Raw genomic sequence first — 20,000 nt, forward strand, 5'->3', positions numbered from 1 at the left:
AAGAAAGAAAGAAAGAAAGAAAGAAAGAAAAAGAAAATCAAACAGGTTAGGAACAAATGTAGGGTCAGTAAATGATGTTTTGGCTGTAACCATTGACTTGCAAAGTAAAAACAACTACAATGGAAGTCAATGGTTACAGGTTTCCAACATTTTCCGAAATATCTTCCTGGAAGGAAAGAAAGAAAGAAAGAAAGATGGAAAGTTGGAACAAATGAAGAGTGAGTAAATGAAGGTTTGGCTGTAGCCATTGACTTAGGAAAAATAAATACAGTGCAAGTCAATAATTAGAGGTTTACAACATTTTTTGAAATATCTTCTAAGAAAGAAAGTCAAACAGGTTTGCAGCAGATAGAGGGTGAGCAAAGGACGTTCTGGGTGTAACCATTGACTTGCATTTGAAAAACAACTACAATGGAAGTCAATGGTTACAGGTTTCCAACATTTTTCGAAATATCAGTGTGAACGAGCCCTTAGAAGTCTCAGAATGAAGACAGCTCTGTTGCATGTTAGGCGTTGAGTGTTGAGAATCCAGCAGAGATGTGTGTTTTGTCATGCAAATGGTGCTTTTTGTCAGTTTTTATCCAGATGCATTTATACACAACACACACACACACACACACTCTCTCATTTAAACACTGCGCTTTCAGTGGCTCTGTGTTTACCAGACAGCTTTTATCCACAGCATACATCTCTCTGCTTGTCTTTATGCTTATTTTTTTCTTCTCAGCACTTTCCCTCATTCACACTGCATTAGAAGTCCACATTTAGAGTCCTTTTAAAGACATTTCACCCTTTTTTTTTCATTTGCGGCCTTGATATGCTCTCAAGCAAACATTAGAGTGGCTTTTAAAGGAATCACTGCAGATAAAACAGACGCACTGCTATTTTAGAGGGAATGTGTGAAAGACTCGCAGTGGTAAACAGGCCGCGTAGAGCTGCTTCACACCGTCTGAGATGACAAAAATAAATTAGAAGCAGGTTTTTTTATTTTGTTGAGTGCATTTGGAATAATTGGTCGATGCGTATTATGTTTCATGATCATGCAAATTAATCTTTTGTACCTTAGATGTCTGTATTTCTTAATGTTTCTCTATCAGCAGTTCTCATGTCAGTATCTTTGTGGCAGCATTACGTAAATGTTGAAAAACAGATTGAATATTTAATTACTGTCCACAGTTTCTTTATTAATTATTATTAATTCATTAATTTTCCTTTTGCTTAGTCCTTTTATACATGAGGGTTCACCACAGGGGAATGAACCACCAGTTATTCCAGCATATGTTTTACACAACGGATACCCCTCCAGCTGTAACCCAATACTGGGAAACACACACACTCATATACTACGGCCGATTTAGTTGATCAATTCCCCTATAGTGCATGTGTTTGGGGTGTGGGGGAAACCCACACCAACATGGGGAGAACATGCAAACTCCACACTGAAACACCAACTGACCCTGCTGGGACTCGAACCAGAGACCTAATGCATAAATTGTTCATGATATCTTTGAATTATTCAGCATAATCAGCACATATCTGTATGAAATGATGATACTGGAATGTTAAATGTACTCGCTGACCCTCATCAGTTGTCCTGAACTCTTGATTGCTGTATTCTGAGTAAAGGGTAAGTGATATAGTGATAATATCCACATTAGCAGTCATGGCCAGCTGTTCCTGGAATCACAGACACACACAGATCTTTCATTTATTCACATTTTCTGAGCCGAGCCCTCGTTTATTTTTCTTTTCTCTTCATTTTTTCTTTTTTTTTTTGCTGCTGTAAGGCAGTGAGCGGCTCTTCATTAAATTCATTCATCTGAGGTCAGCGCTAAACTCTGCTGCATTTATGTTTCTGTTCGGTTTTGTTGTTTTTATAGCGTCCCAAAAGGACTTTTTGACTTTTTAAAGATTTCATGAAAATTTAAAAGTACTATATTAATTGATGATGATGAGGATGATGATGATAATATTAACAATAATAATAATAATAATAATAATAAAACTGCATCAATTATATATAAAGGCAATAATAATAATAATAATAATAATAATAATAAAACTATGGCAATAAATAATAATGACAACAATATTAATAGAAATTATATAACAACAATAATAGGAACAATAAGAATAATAAACAGTAACAATAATACATGATAAAAATAACAACAACAACAATAATAACAATAATAATAATAATAATAAACTATGGAAATTATACATAATGGCAATAATAATAATAATGATAATAATAATAATAATACATATGGCAATAATAGATTGACAAGAAAAATATTAATACAAATAATTAAGCATAATAATAATAATAATAATAATAATAAACAACCTAATGTCAACAACAGCAGCATTAATAATAATAATATTAATAAAAATAATTATAATATTACATAATGATAATAATAATTTTTTTTAGTAATAATGTATAATAATAAATGATGATAATAGCAATAAATAATTATAATAATAAACAATAACAATAATACATAATGACATTAATAATAATAATAATAAAATAAGCAAAGACTGTAATGCATGATTAAATTATTAATTTTATTAATAATAAAAGTAATAATAAACTATGGCAATAATAAATGATGACAACATTAATATTAATAGAAATAATAAAACAATGATAATTATAATTATAAACAATGACCTAATGAACAAAAACAATAATAAAAATAACAATGATAAACAATTATAGTAATAATAATAATAAAAATAAACTATAATACATAATGATTAACAATAATAAGCAATGACTCCAATAAATAGTAATAATAATAATAATATACACTATCCACTATTGGTGTGTGTGCATGTGTTTCTGTCTCTGTATGTAAGTGTGTCTGTATTTGTGCATGTGTTTGCGCTTGTATTTTGTATTTTTCATGCATGTGTGCTGTATTTGTGTGTGTGTGTGTGTCTCTGTACTGTACTAGGTGTGTGTTGTATTTATGTGTATGTGTGTGTGTCTGTACTGTGTGTTAATGTGTAAGTGTGTGTGTATGTGTGTGTGCAGAATAAGTGTTAAGCTCAGTGTGAATGTAAAGGTCAGGCTGAAGTAGAGGACGTCTCGATCCACTTTACACACACACACACACACACACAATGTAAAATAAGCTGTTCCTCACTGCGGGAAAATCAGCACATAAGATCACATAATCAGAAACCCTGCACTGAAACTTTGTTTACCCAAAATTAAAAATTTCTCACAGTATTCCCTCTAATATTTGTTCTTCTGGAGAAAGTCTCATTTGTTTTATTTCAGCTTGAATAAAAGCAGTTCTTAATTGTTTTAAACCAATTTTATGGTCAATATTATTCGCCCCTTCAGCAATATTAGTGTTGGATTGTCTCCAGAACAAACCACTGTTATACAATGACTTGCCTAATTACCCTAACTTTACCCTAATTACCCTAGTGAAGCCTTTACATGTCACTTTAAGCTGAACACTAGTCTAATATCCAGTCTAATATTGTGTGCTGTCATCAGAGATGAGTAATTAACACTATTATGTTTAGAAATGTGTTAAACAAAAGTCTTCTCTGCGTTAAACAAAAAATTGGGGGAAAATATTCATGAGGGCTATAATAAATCTGACTTCAGGTGTGCAGTTTGTGCTCAGTTATCACGTTTCTATTTGTGTAAGTTCAGAGTTATCCTGTAAGATCAGCCTTTCAGAAGTTTGTTCTTCATATGTCTGTGTTTCCCCCAGTGTGTGTGTTTTCAGACGTCATGAGCTCATTTTCTTCTTGGTTGTGTGATGAAGCCGTGGGGTGTGTTTCTGTTGACCTGCTCTGCCCTGCCCGTGTGATGTTTGGGGTTTTTCGGGTCATCCTGCTGGGTTTTTATGCAACGTTTATCAGTGGTTTCAGTCTCCCAGTGATCCATATGACACACAGTGCTCCAGTTGCAGCATTATCACACTCATAATGACAAGCACATGATTCATGAAGCTCTCAGAGCCCAGACGAAATGTGGGTCAGAAAACCAGCATCTTTGTTTATTCATTTTTTTTGTCATCTGACATGTATATACAATTGAATAGAGATATATTAGCCTGCCTGTATTTATTTATTTATTTTTATAAATAAATAGCCTTGGCTCAGTTGGCGTTTCTGTGTGGAGTTTGCATGTTCTCCCTGCGTTCGCGTAGGTTTCCTCCGGGTGCTCCAGTTTCCCCCACAGTCCAAAAACATGCGGTACAGCTGAATTGGGTAGGCTAAATTGTTCGTTGTGTGTGTGGATGTTTCCCAGAGATGGGTTGCTGCTGGAAGGGCATCCGCTGCGTAAAAACTTGCTGGATAAGTTGGCGGTTCATTCCGCTGTGGCGACCCCGGATTAATAAAGGGACTAAGCCAAAAAGAAAATGAATGAATGATTAATGCAAACATGCAAACTCCACACAGAAACGCTAACTGACCCAGCTGGGGCTTGAACCAGCGACCTTTTTGCTGCAAGGCGATTGTGCTACCCACTGCGCCACCGAGCTGCCCAAATTAGGAAATTTCCCATGGCAAACATTTACTTTCGGCCCACTATAAAAGTTTGGGCACCCCTGCACTAGATATTTGTGCAAGATGCTGAAAAGCCTTTAATGTAAAATTTACAGTAACTTGCTGGCAACTTTTGTTGACTTTATTTATTTAATTGAAAGAGATTATTAAATTATTATAATTATTTATTATTATTTTTATTATTATTATTATTATTTATCATGATTATTATTATTATCATTTATTATATTATTATTATCATTTAATTATTGTTATTCTTTAATTATCATTATTATTATTATTGTTAGTATTATTATTTTTATTTTTATTATTATTTATTATTATTAATTTCCTTATTATTTATTAATATTATTGTTTTGTTTCATTATTATTTATAGCCAAAAAGAAAATGAATGAATGATTAATCAATATTAATTTAATTCATTCATTCATTTTTTTTTGGCTTACTCCCTTTATTAATCTGAGTTTACCACAGTGGAATGAACCACCAACTTATCCAGCATATATTTTACACAGCGGATGCCCTTCCAGCTGCAACCAATCACTTGGAAACATCCATACACACACACTCACTCACACACATACACACTTATGCAAATACGGGGAGAACATGCAAACTCCACACAGAAACGCTAACTGACCCAGCTGGGGCTTGAACCAGCGACCTTTTTGCTGCAAGGCGATTGTGCTACCCACTGCGCCACCGAGCTGCCCAAATTAGGAAATTTCCCATGGCAAACATTTACTTTCGGCCCACTATAAAAGTTTGGGCACCCCTGCACTAGATATTTGGGCAAGATGCTGAAAAGCCTTTAATGTAAAATTTACAGTAACTTGCTGGCAATTTTTGTTGACTTTATTTATTTAATTGAAAGAGATTATTAAATTATTATAATTATTTATTATTATTTTTTATTATTATTATTATTTATCATGATTATTATTATTATCATTTATTATATTATTATTATCATTATTATTATTATTATTTAATTATTGTTATTCTTTAATTATCATTATTATTATTATTGTTAGTATTATTATTTTTATTTTTATTATTATTTATTATTATTAATTTCCTTATTTGTTATTATTATTATTGTTTTGTTTCATTATTATTTATAGCCAAAAAGAAAATGAATGAATGATTAATCAATATTAATTTAATTCATTTTTTTTTTGGCTTACTCCCTTTATTAATCTGAGTTTACCACAGTGGAATGAACCACCAACTTATCCAGCATATATTTTACGCAGCGGATGCCCTTCCAGCTGCAACCAATCACTTGGAAACATCCATACACACACACTCACTCACACACATACACACTTATGCAAATACGGGGAGAACATGCAAACTCCACACAGAAACGCCAACTGACCCAGCTGGGGCTTGAACCAGCGACCTTTTTGCTGCAAGGCGATTGTGCTACCCACTGCGCCACCGAGCTGCCCAAATTAGGAAATTTCCCATGGCAAACATTTACTTTCGGCCCACTATAAAAGTTTGGGCACCCCTGCACTAGATATTTGTGCAAGATGCTGAAAAGCCTTTAATGTAAAATTTACAGTAACTTGCTGGCAATTTTTGTTGACTTTATTTATTTAATTGAAAGAGTTTAATTGTTAAAATAAAAAAATAAATAATAAAATCGTCTTGACCATGTCTACATGCCTAAATGCATTGAGCTGCTGCCATGTGATTGGCTGATTAGAAATTTGCATTATTGAGCAGATGGACCTAATAAAGTGGCCATCTGCCATCAGCCAATCGCATGGCTTCAATGTTCAATATTCAGTAGGTTTTGTATGATATTTCCAGGATCGTTATTAAAGTGTCCGCTGAAGGCTTCAAAGACGCCTTTGATGGAAATATCTAGAAGGAAAGACGGATGCAGACGCTGTGTGTTCAATTAGAGAGCAGGATTATGTTATGTAAGAGTTATAATAGAGCTCTGGAGACGGAGAGGTTTCTTCCAGACGCATCTACACTGGACATAAAGCAGTCTGAATGAATGAATGAGCACTTCAGAGCACAGGACAGCGGAGGAGAGGAACATGAGGGAGAAATGGAGAGATTGTTGAGGAGTGGATTATAAAAGAAGAGAACAAATACAGGAGATGGCGGCTGTACAGTGGACACTCGCACAAATATAGCAGTTTTTACGATCGCATAAAGGAAAGAGTAAAGCCATGACGCTACTGACCAGTCGTATGGGATCAGTATGAGTTTTGAATGTTTTTAATTGTGCTCATCATGACTGCATTATTTGATTAAACCTTCATCGGTAATTGTGCTGGCCAATTAAAGCACAGAAGGATCATCTAACCAATTAGATCACCATAGGGTCATCTGACCAATCAGAGCAGAGTATGAGTAATTGATCAATCAGAGCACAGTAGGGTCATCTAACCAATCAGAGCACTGTGATATGTTCAAATCTGAGCAGAGAAGGGTCATCTGACCAGATCAGAGCACTATCATATGTCCAATCAGAGCAAAGTAGGGTCACCTTACCAAAGATCGTCTGACCAATGAGAGGAGAGTTAGTTCATCTGGCCAATCAGAACACTATCATGTCACCAATCAGAGCAGAGAGCAGTGTAAGATCATCTGACCAATCAAAGCACTGTAGGGGCATCTGACCATCTAGATTACAATAGGGTCATCTGACCAATCAGAGCAGAGTAGGATGATTTGGCGAATCAGGGCAGTGTAGGGCCATCTGACCAATGCGAGGAGAGTGAGATGGTTTGACCAATCAGAGCTGAGTAAGTTCAACTAGAGCACTATCATCTGACCAATCAAAGCGCAGAAGGGTCATCTGACCAATTAGATCACAATAGGGTCATCTGACCAATCAGAGCAGAGTGTGATCATTTGATCAATCAGAGCACTATTATCTGACCAATCAATAACACAATAGGGTCATCTGACCAAGCGAGTTGGATTTTGTGGCCAATCAGGGCAGAGTAAGATTATCTGACCAATCAGAGCAGAGTAAATTCATCTTGCCAATCAGAGCAGAGAGCAGAGTAAGATAATATGATCAATCAAAGCACAGTAGAGGCATTTGACCAACCAGAATAGAGTATGTTTATTTGGCCAATCAGGGCAGAGTATGTTCATTTGACCAATCAGGGCAGAGTCAGGTCATCTGACCAATCTGAGCAGAGTAGGATGATTTGACCAATCAGGGTAGTGTAGGGTCATCTGACAAGTGAGAACAGAGTAAGATCATCTGGCCAATCAGAGCAGAGAGCAGAGTAAGATAATCTGACCAATCAAAGCACAGTAGAGGCATCTGACCAATCAGAGTAGAGTATGTTTATTTGGCCAATCAGTACAGAGTAGGATTGTTCGACCAATCAGGGTAGTGTAGGGTCTTCTGACAAATGAGAACAGAGTAAGATCATCTGACCAATCAAATCACAGTAGGGTCACCTGACCAATCAGAGCAGAGTAGGATTATTCGACCAATCAGGGTAGTGTAGGGTCTTCTGACAAATCAGAACAGAGTAAGATCATCTGACCAATCAAAGCACAGTAGGGTCGCCTGACCAATCAGAGCAGAGTAGGATTATTCGACCAGTCAGAGCAGAGTATGATAATTTGACCAATCAGAGCAGAGTACGATTATTTGACCAATCAGGGCAGAGTACGATTATTTGACCAATCAGAGCAGAGTGTGGCCATCTGTTCAATCAGAGCAGAGTAGGGTCATCTGACCAATGAGAGCAGAGTTCTATCATCTGACCAATCAGAGCACAGAAAGGTCATCTGACCATGTAGATCACTATAGGGTCATCTGACCAATCAGAGTAGAGTATGATCATTTGATCAGTCGGGCAGAGTAAGTTCTACTGAGCATCTTTTCTGCTGTGTTTGCACCATGTTTCTCATGAAAAAGTTTTGTCATTATTACAAAGACATTTTTAGGCAAATGAATGTTTTTTTTTTTTGTGTCAGCTACAGAACGAATCAGCTGCTGCTATTCGATTGCTGTTTTTAGTCCGTCTTAATTGGATCGTTTTAAATTTCTGGCCTGTGGTTCCCTGAAGCCGCAGAAGGATTTAATTAACAAAGCGTCTTTAATAGACTTGTGCATCTTCGTTGCTTTGAGTGGAAACTGTAGCCATGAGTCATCATAAGCAGACTTTAATTACAGATATTTTTAGCGTAATTACAGAGCGCTGGCTGGATGTTCCGTGCGTCACTTGAGGATTGAGTTCATGAGAAGGTGTCAAAATGTCACTGTATGCGACGCTTCACCTTTCGCTGAAAGTGTGTTTATGTTTATGATCTTTTAATTTTTTTTTTCCATCTCAGGCGTCGACAATAGATGCCTGTAGGCTCTGTGATCTTTCCTGAAATGACTAGCTCAATTTAAGGTGTATGCATTTGAATTGCATATCAATTGTGCATGCATTTAAATCAATGCATGTTATGTAATGCATGTTTGTCTGTTATTCATAAATGAACCAGATTTCTGCAATAGTACTCGATACTTATACGCCAAATAGATTTCAAATGTACAAGCTTATCTGATCATGTTGTTTCTAAACCTCACAATAATCAGTACACTCACTGGCCACTTTATTAGGTACACCTGTCCAACTGCTCTAATTAATTGGTTAATAATGAATTAGTCATTAAAATGCACACTTTATTATGAATGTATCCTTAAAAATTACTAACATGTACATTTATTACTGATTTCGCTTTTCGTTATTTAAGACTTGCATATGCATGTCAGATTTACAGTATCTTGTGTGTTTCTGCAGTCAGACTTCAGAATCATATGGAGTCCTGCATGCGTAAGTCACTGCGACGTCAATCACACATTTAAATCAGTCACTCTCGCTAATTAACCCTGAAGAAAACTTGCACATAATTAGCAGAAGGTGAACTAATTAACTGCCATGTCTGCTTTCTCTGAATGATCCCACACTTATTGAGGTACAGTATATTGTTTCTTCTAATTATTTTATTTAAATTATTATTATTAATTTAAATTATTATGATTATTGATTATTATTTATTTTATTTTTATTAATATTATTATTATTATTTATCATCATTATTATTATTTATTGTTATTTTTTATGTATTGTAATTATTTATTATTATTATTATTATTATCATTTATTATATTATTATTATCATTATTATTATTATTATTTAATTATTGTTATTCTTTAATTATCATTATTATTATTATTGTTAGTATTATTATTATTTTTATTATTTTATTTATTATTATTAATTTCATTATTATTTATTATTATTATTGTTTTGTATTATTATTATTTATTATTATTTATTTTATTATTATCATTTATTATTATTATTATTTATTATTATTATTATTATTAATCATTATTATTATTATTATTTATTGTTATGTTCATGTATTGTAATTATTTATAATTTTTTATTATTTATTATTTAATTATTGTTATTATTTAATTATCATTATTATTATTTATTATTATTGTTAGTATTATTATAGTTTTTATTGTTATTTATTATCATTATTATTATTTTGGATTATTATTTATTATTATTATTATTATTATTATTATTATTAGTTTATTATTATTATTTATTTTAATGCTATTATTATTTATTTTATTATTATTATTTATAATTTTTTTTGTTGTTGTTGTTATTATTTATTTTATTATTATTATTTTTGTACTTAGTATAGCAGCATAACCAATACAATACTTCAGCTTAAAATTGGGTAAATATTTCACAGTCAATCATTTCACTTCTTTATAATCATTCATTCAGTTCCCTTGGCTTAGTCTCAGTGGAATGAACCGCCAACTATTCCAGTTTATGTTTTAAGCAGCGGATGCCCTTCCAGCTGCAACCCAGTACTGGGAAACACCCATACACACTCATTCTCACACACACACACACACACACACACACACACACACACACACACACATACACTACGGCCAGTTTAGTTGATCAGTTCCCCTATAGCGCATGTGTTTGGACTGTGGGGGAAACCGGAGCACCCAGAGGAAACCCACGCCAACACAGGGAGAACATGCAAACTGCACACAGAAATGTCAACTGACCCAGCCGGGACTCGAACCAGAGACCTTCATGCTGTGAGGTGTAAGCTGACCATCATTTAAAATAGACAGAAAGTCCTGTAATTGATGTGTATTCTGTCAAAAGTATTCATCTTCATTATCTTCTTCTCCTTCATCATCATCATCATCAGCTCGGCGCCGTCCAGCTTCATTTGTGCGTCTGGATGTTCTGTTCTGTTTGAGCGCTGACGTGCATAAACACACTACTAATGAGGACTGGACTCAGAACACACACACATGCACATACACAGATGTACACTCATTCACATACAGACACACACACACACACACACTCTCACACACACATACACACAGACCATCAAACACATATTTGCACAACACACATGAACATTTAGAGACACACACACTTTACACACAATCACAGATGCACATATGCGCACACACATAAACAAATGCACACTCGCACACAGATTCACACACTGTCATACATGGACACACTTACACACACACTTGAACAAACACACACACACGCACACACATGCTTGACCCAAAAACACGCATGTACAGATGCACACATACACAGGCACACATAAACAAATGCACACACACACACACAAACACACAGACACACACAGATTCACACTCAGTCATACTTGGACACACACACACATAAACAAACACAGACACACACACACACACACACTTAAACAAACACACACTTCACACATAAACACACACAGATGCACACATACACAAATGCATGTGCACACACACACACACACACACAGGCACACATAAACAAATGCGCACACACACACACACACAGATTCACACTCAGTCATACTTGGACACACACACACATAAACAAACACAGACACACACACACACACACACTTGAACAAACACACACTTCACACATTAACACACAGATGCACACATACACAAATGGATGTGCACACACACACACACACACACACACACAGGCACACATAAACAAATGCGCACACACACACACACACACACACACACAGATTCACACTCAGTCATACTTGGACACACACACACATAAACAAACACAGACACACACAAACACACACTTCACACATAAACACACACAGATGCACGCATACACAAATACACGTGCAAACACACACACACACACACACACACACACAGGCACACATAAACAAATGCGCGCACACACACACAGATTCAAACTCAGTCATACTTGGACACTCACACACACACACTTGAACAAACACACACTTCACACATAAACACACACAGATGCACATACACAAATGCACGTGCACACGCACAGGCACACATCAACAAATGCACACACACAGACTCACACTGTCATACATGGACAGAAACACACACTCGAACACACACACACATACTTGACACAAACACACATGTACAGATGCACACACACAAATGCACGTGCAGAGAAGCGCGCACACACACACATACACACACAGGCACACACACTTAAACAAACACACACATACTTTACTTGACACATAAACACATGTACAGATGCGCACACACACATCCACATACACAAATACACGCACGCATGCACACACACATATACAGGCACACATAAACAAGTGCACACACACACACACACAGTCATACACTGAACACACACACATGAATAAGCACACACGCACAACCACACTCACACAATGTCAAACATACACACATGCACACACACAGAAACATATGCACAAACATGTAAACCCATAAACAGACTGACACACACAAACACACATGCCCATACTCAAATGCGTGCACACACACATTCTCCAAACCCATAAACGGACACAATCACACACATACACACACTCTTGTACATACACAATTGCAAGCACACACTGACATACATGCGCGTGCTCACACACACACACACACATTGGATTCCTCTCCTCTATTCAAATTGAATGCTAATAATACTTTATCATCATCACTCATATGCTCCTCTCCACTGGCTTTGATTTCCATATACAGGACATTCAGTTCAGTTCATTTAACAGGCGTATTAGCGTCCACCAGCTCGTCACAATTAGCAATCAAATCATTTAGTGCACTAATGTACGCTCGTCTTGCAAAGCCTTGATTGAGATTATGAAATCGACGAGTTGTGCAACTCTCTCTGTGTGCTAATGTGCCAAAATGACCACTTTAATTGTTGGGACAGAATGATTGTTCCAGGAGAGTCAGGTCCTGTTACTAGTTCACGGTTATAAATCGAGGAAATAAGTCGATTTCACAGACGTTGCATCATAAATCGCTCATGTAGTCTGAGTAAAAGCCAGGTCAAAATAAATATGGGATAAATGATATCGGCTTTGTTGAGTTTGGTGTGTTTCTGAGTACACAGCAAGCAAGCATGCATTTGGACCAAGCGGCAACCTCCCGCTCTCCCTCGTGAAGCTCATACGGAAGTAACTGAAACTGCAATTAATGGAAATTCTGCTAGTCCTGCCTCCATAATAGAGCAGATTTCTATTGACCCCAGTGTTGAAGTGGCCGACTTTACAGCAGATAAAGGTGTTTACAGCCTGGTACAAAGACAGAGGTTAGTGCAGCTAATATTACCATCATATAATATTATAGGTTACAGCTAATATTACCATCATGACAACCGTGAGGAGGTGAATTTGTTTATAACTCATCTGTTTCCATATTAAGTTATATATTTATTATATAAATATATATATATATATATATATATATATATTTTTTTTTTTTTTTTTTTTTTTTTTTTTTTTTGAGCATATATATATTATACAATTTCAATCAACAATATACAAAACGCTCAAATATTTTTGTGTGAATATACATGCAAAACAAAGCAGAAAAGACAAACAATGTGGAAGTAGAATACAATTTTGTAGCAATAAGTACAATAAGAGTTTATATATATATAGTGTTGAAGTGGCCGACTTTACAGCAGATAAAGGTGTTTACAGCCTGGTACAAAGACAGAGTTTGGTGCATACAGCTCATGAGGAGGTGAATTTGTTTATAACTCATCTGTTTCCATATTAAGTTATATATATATATATATATATATATATATATATATATATATATATATATATATATATTTTTTTTTTTTGTGCATATATATATTATACAATTTCAATCAACAATTTAAAAAAACGCTTAAATATTTTTGTGTGAATATACATACAAAACCAAGCAGAAAAGACAAAAAATGTGGAAGTAGAATACAATTTTGTAGCAAGAAGTAAAATAAGAGTTTATATATAAAAATGGAAGAAAATACGCGTTTATACAGATACTGATTGTAAGAAGTCTATGAAGGGTTGCCATATTAAGTTATAATAAGTCTGCATAATTAAGGGCGTTGCCACTTGAGTGACAGCTAGGGCTCGCTTTGTTGCTGTCACTTCACGTCAGCTGATTCCGGCTGATTAGCCACTGAACTTGGCATATACATGGATTTTTTTTTTTTTTTTTTGAAGCTTTACACAGTCTGTTGCCTTTTGGAATTGTTTCCTACAATTATCAGATGATATGGCATGCTGTGTGCACTTAATTGTGCTCACAAACCTTACATGTGGCCTCCGTTTCCCAGTTGAGTGAAATTATATACTTATATTTCATCTCTATAAATGTATTTGTTTTATTTAAGACCTTTTTTTTTCTTTAGAGCAGTAATGCACTTCAGAATCTGCCAGATAGATTAGCTGTAGGCTGTAGAAAAGTCATCTGAAGCGTTGTCATACAGTGTTAAGCCTGTATTTCATCAATAGTCCTGCATTTACTAACACAGACTTTATCTGATCATGCATACTGTAGTATTATTAACCTTAGTGAACTGATAAACCATAATAAATGCTGTAAAATATTTTACTTTTTACTACAGTACATCGTATTGTAGTAAAAACACCCCATAGTTGCAGAAAACTACAGTATTGGGTCCTTTGTTTATATCATTGTAGTTGTGTTATTATAGCAACCGTAGAATAACTACGACAGATTAATTACTATAGTTGTTGCCATGGCAACTGTAAAATCACCACTACAGATCAATTACTATAGTTGTGTTACCATAACAACTGTAGAATCATCCCAACAGACTAATTACTACAGTTGTGTTACCATAACAACCGTATAATCATCAAAACAGATTCATTTCTATAGTTGTTGTGTTACTAAAGCAACCGTAGAATCACCACAACAGATTAATCAGTAGAATTGCGTTACCATAGCAACTGTGGAATCATCACAACAGACTAATTACTATAGTTGTATTACCATAACAACCGTAGAATCCTCACAACAGATTAATTACTATAGTTGTTGTGTTACCATAGCAACTGTAGAATTAACACAACAGATTAATTACTACAGGTGTTGTGTTGCCATAGCAGCTGTAGAATCACCACAACAGATTAATTAGTATAGTTGTGTTACCATAGCAACTGCAGAATCACCATAACAGATCAATCACTATTGTTGTTGTGTTACCATATCAATTGTAGATTCACCACAACAGATTATTTCAAATACTTTACTATAGCACAGTTCAAACACACTTGTATTTATTGTACAATTTTATTTCTTTTTGCATCACATCAATTAAATATGTATCTGATCCCACTGTCTGCTTCATTTGTTTCATTTTGTGAAACCCGAGGTCTTGCATTAGTCAAAACTTTATTTTTTCCCCAATTAGCAACTTCCGTCACCCGGAATGACCTGCAGGATTTACGATTCCGAATATTGCTAAAGCTTCCCGTACATCAGCACCATCTGGCTCTCAGAACATCTTCGTTAGACTGAGTTTTTTTCTATTAATCACTTTATCTGCTGTGATGGCGGAGCTCGACCCGGTCTGAACTGGGAATCTCTCGCTTTAATTAGCTTGAGTTAATTCACATAAGAGCTGCCGCTTTCCAGTAGCGCCCACAATAGAGATACGGTTATGAATATATCTATACAGCAGAGCAGAGATCATAAACAAACCCTGACAGAGACAATGAAGAAACACAATCATGACCAGCTGTGCATTATGCATGGAGGAACTGTAAACAAAACTCAGGCTATATGAGGACAGGTCACTTCAGGTATAATGAGGTATAAATCTGTGATGAGCATGTCCCGTTGGAGTATATATGTTAAAGGTGCCAAATTCTGCATTAGTTTAATAATTAAAATGGCTATTTGATATCTTCATAGGATGTATATGGCTCAGGTAAGTTCAGATCCAACAATCAGAAGGTCCATAATTGACCATATTTGGATCGGTCATGAAAATTAATGAGCTAATAATGGTTTATTGTAGTATCAAAATACCTTATCATTGTGGAAAAAGAGAGTATTGAGTCATTTCTTTATAATATTGTAGTCGATGTGTTTCCATAGCAACTATAGAATCAACACAACAGATTATTTTAAGTGCTGTACTATAGAAATACCCCAACAATCAGATGGTTCATAATTGACCATATTTGGATTGGTCATGAATGTTTATGAGCTAATAATGGTGTATTGTCATATCAAAATACCCTATAGTTGTAGAAAAATACAGTATTGGGTCATTTTTTCCTCATGTTGTTGTAGTTGCTGTGTTACCATAGCAACAGTAGAATCACCACAACATATTTCAATCAAGTAATTTATTATAGAAATACCCCCAACAATCAGAAAGTCCATAATTGTCCCTATTTGGATCTGTCGTGAATATTAATGAGCAATTAATGGTGTGTTGTTGAATAAAAATACCTTATAGTTGTTGAAAAAAAACTGTGTTGGGTCATTTCTTTATATTATTGTAGTTGCTGTGTTTCCATAGCAACTGTAGAATCACCACGACAGAATAAATCAAGTACTGTACTATAGAAATAGTGCTACAATTAAAAGGTCCATAATTGGCCATATTTGGATCGTTCATGAATATTAATGAGCTATCAATAGTGTATTGTTGTATAAAATACCCTACCGTTGTGGAAAATACAGTATTTAGAAGTTTTTAGTCATTTAGAAATACCCCCAACAATTAGAAAGTCCATAATTGACTCTATTTGGATCTGTCGTGAATATTAATGAGCAATTAATGGTGTGTTGTTGAATAAAAATACCTTATAGTTGTTGAAAAAAACAGTGTTGGGTCATTTCTTTATATTGTTTTAGTTGCTTTGTTACCATAGCAACTGTGGAATCACCACAACATATTAAATCAAGTACTTTACTATAGAAATACCCCCAACAATAAGAAGGTCCATAATTGACCCTATTTGGATCTGTCGTGAATATTAATGAGCAATTAATGGTGTGTTGTTGAATAGAAATACCTTATAGTTGTTGAAAAAACTGTGTTGGGTCATTTCTTTATATTATTGTAGTTGCTGTGTTTCCATAGCAACTGTAGAATCACCACGACAGAATAAATCAAGTACTGTACTATAGAAATAGTGCTACAATTAAAAAGTCCATAATTGGCCATATTTGGATCGTTCATGAATATTAATGAGCCATCAATAGTGTATTGTTGTATAAAATACCCTACCGTTGTGGAAAATACAGTATTTAATAATTTTTAGTCATTTAGAAATACCCCCAACAATTAGAAAGTCCATAATTGACTCTATTTGGATCTGTCGTGAATATTAATGAGCAATTAATGGTGTGTTGTTGAATAAAAATACCTTATAGTTGTTGAAAAAAACAGTGTTGGGTCATTTCTTTATATTGTTTTAGTTGCTTTGTTACCATAGCAACTGTGGAATCACCACAACATATTAAATCAAGTACTTTACTATAGAAATACCCCCAACAATAAGAAGGTCCATAATTGACCCTATTTGGATCTGTCGTGAATATTAATGAGCAATTAATGGTGTGTTGTTGAATAGAAATACCTTATAGTTGTTGAAAAAACTGTGTTGGGTCATTTCTTTATATTATTGTAGTTGCTCTGTTTCCATAGCAACTGTAGAATCACCACGACAGAATAAATCAAGTACTGTACTATAGAAATAGTGCTACAATTAAAAAGTCCATAATTGGCCATATTTGGATCGTTCATGAATATTAATGAGCCATCAATAGTGTATTGTTGTATAAAATACCCTACCGTTGTGGAAAATACAGTATTTAATAATTTTTAGTCATTTAGAAATACCCCCAACAATCAGAAAGTCCATAATTGACTCTATTTGGATCTGTCGTGAATATTAATGAGCAATTAATGGTGTGTTGTTGAATAAAAATACCTTATAGTTGTTGAAAAAAACAGTGTTGGGTCATTTCTTTATATTGTTTTAGTTGCCTTGTTACCATAGCAACTGTGGAATCACCACAACATATTAATTCAAGTACTTTACTATAGAAATACCCCCAACAATAAGAAGGTCCATAATTGACCCTATTTGGATCTGTCGTGAATATTAATGAGCAACTAATGGTGTATTGTTGAATAAAATACCTTATAGTTGTTAGAAAAAACATTGTTTAGGCCTTTTTTCTGCTGTTAAAATGGTGCACACGGGTCATTTTTGACTTCATAATTTGATGTCTTGTGTTTGAGCTTAACATAAGAGACTTGTTTTAATTGTCCTCCAGTAATTTGTTGGTGGTTTTTTTTCAGGTTGCCCGATGGGAGCACAGGACTCGTGGTCTGACCCGTCTGTTTGGTGGGCCATATGTGGCCTGTTATTCGCTGGCCGTCCTAATCCTGCTGCTCAATGTTTACCGGAGCCACAGGTAACATCATCTACCACTGCTCTTATGTCAGCAATTCTCCAGATAATGCTGTCCATTGGTCAACTGACCCATTTTATCCAATCCTGCATAAGAGCGCAGGTTCAGTGTTTACTCTGCTCTGCTATATTGGCTTCATCCATAATAATACAGTGACATCTGTGTGACGTGTTCATCTGACCAGCAGCACATTCAGCGCTTCTTTCATCTCACTGTTGCCATGACGCTCTCGTATCCGAGCTGCTGCTGCTGTCAGCGATGTCGCATGTGACTCTGTGTGTGTTTGAATGTATGTGTGTGTTTGAATATGTGTGCGTTGTGAGTGTGAGTGACTGTTTTTGACCGTATAGTAATATAAAGTATAGTCAATTAGATGAATTGTATGTGTAGTTTATTTGTTTGCCGCATGCATAGGTTGTTTATTCAAATCTAATCAATCAGAAGAGGGCTTTACTATCTTTTATAATGCATTATATTTACTGTGTTTTTAATCATTTTATTTTTATAATTTATATTTTCATCTACGTTTTTTTACTTTAATTTGATACTTTTAATGTTTTTTTTTTGCAATTTTTTAAATTTATTATTTGTGTTATTATTCTATTTTATCCCTAATGCGTCCTTTTTTTAATCATTTTCATTTATTTTATTTGCATTTTGTTCATTTATTAAACTGTGTTTATTTCATTTTATCCCCTCTTTTACAGATTTAACTTAATTTTATTTGCATTTATTTAATTAAAGTTCATTTTATTTGAATTATGTTAATTTATTAATTGAGTTTTTTTTATCCCTGATGTCAGCTTAGTTCATTTATTTTAATTAGCATTTTATTTACCTAAAACTTATTTTATTTTCATTTTGTTCATTTATTACTTTTTTTCTAGTTTTTTTTATCCCTGATTCCAGCTTTTTAATTTAATTTAATTTAATTTAATTTAATTTAATTGTGTTTTTATTTAATTTTATCCTTAATGCCACCTCTTTTACATATTTAATTTTATTTAATTTGCATTTATTTAACTAAAACTTATTTTATTTCCATTTTGTTCATTTATTAATTGATTTTTTTTATCACTGATGTCAGCTTTTTAATTTAATTTAATTTATCTTAATTTAATTTTGTTGCAATTTAATTTTATTCTTGATGCCACCTCTTTTACATATTTCATTTTATTTAATTTGGATTTTATTTAACTAAAACTTATTTTATTTTTTGTTTTTTATTCCTGATGCCAGCTTTTTTATTTAATTTTAATTAATTTAATTTAATTTAATTTAATTTAATTTAATTTAATTTAATTTAATTTAATTTAATTTAATTTAATTTAATTAATTTCAAGAGATTTGGAGTGGTTGTAAGAAAGTGTCTGGTCCAAAATAATAATAATATCATAAAACAATAATAATAATCTCGTAAAATATCATTATTGCAACACATTACACTAACAATATATATTAATTAACAATAATATCTCATATGTTCTCAGTATTGTCCATTCCTACTATATTACACCCACTTCTGTCCAAACAACTGATGTTGCATTACCAGAGCCCTTCAAAGAGTGTGTGTGTGTGTGTGTGTGGAATTATCCAGATCTTTATTAAGAATCTGTGTTTTTAGTGTTGCTCATTTT

The 20,000-nt window shown here is 34.1% G+C and overlaps 1 protein-coding gene across 12 annotated transcripts in view; it reads left to right on the forward strand.

The window, feature by feature from the left end:
* The window catches only part of pemt (phosphatidylethanolamine N-methyltransferase), a 126,094-nt gene that overhangs the window by 55,074 nt on the left and 51,020 nt on the right, over window positions 1-20,000 (forward strand). For all 12 annotated transcript variants that reach the window (XR_012387504.1, XR_012387505.1, XR_012387502.1 and 9 more), the window contains 1 exon segment: window positions 18,251-18,366. Coding sequence is in view for 7 of the 12 variants with exons in the window: in XM_073917467.1 (XP_073773568.1) it covers window positions 18,251-18,366 (116 nt within the window). In the remaining 5 variants the exon portion in view is untranslated.

Source organism: Danio rerio, chromosome 12 (genome assembly GCF_049306965.1).
Source record: "Danio rerio strain Tuebingen ecotype United States chromosome 12, GRCz12tu, whole genome shotgun sequence".
Classification (NCBI taxonomy): domain Eukaryota; kingdom Metazoa; phylum Chordata; class Actinopteri; order Cypriniformes; family Danionidae; genus Danio; species Danio rerio.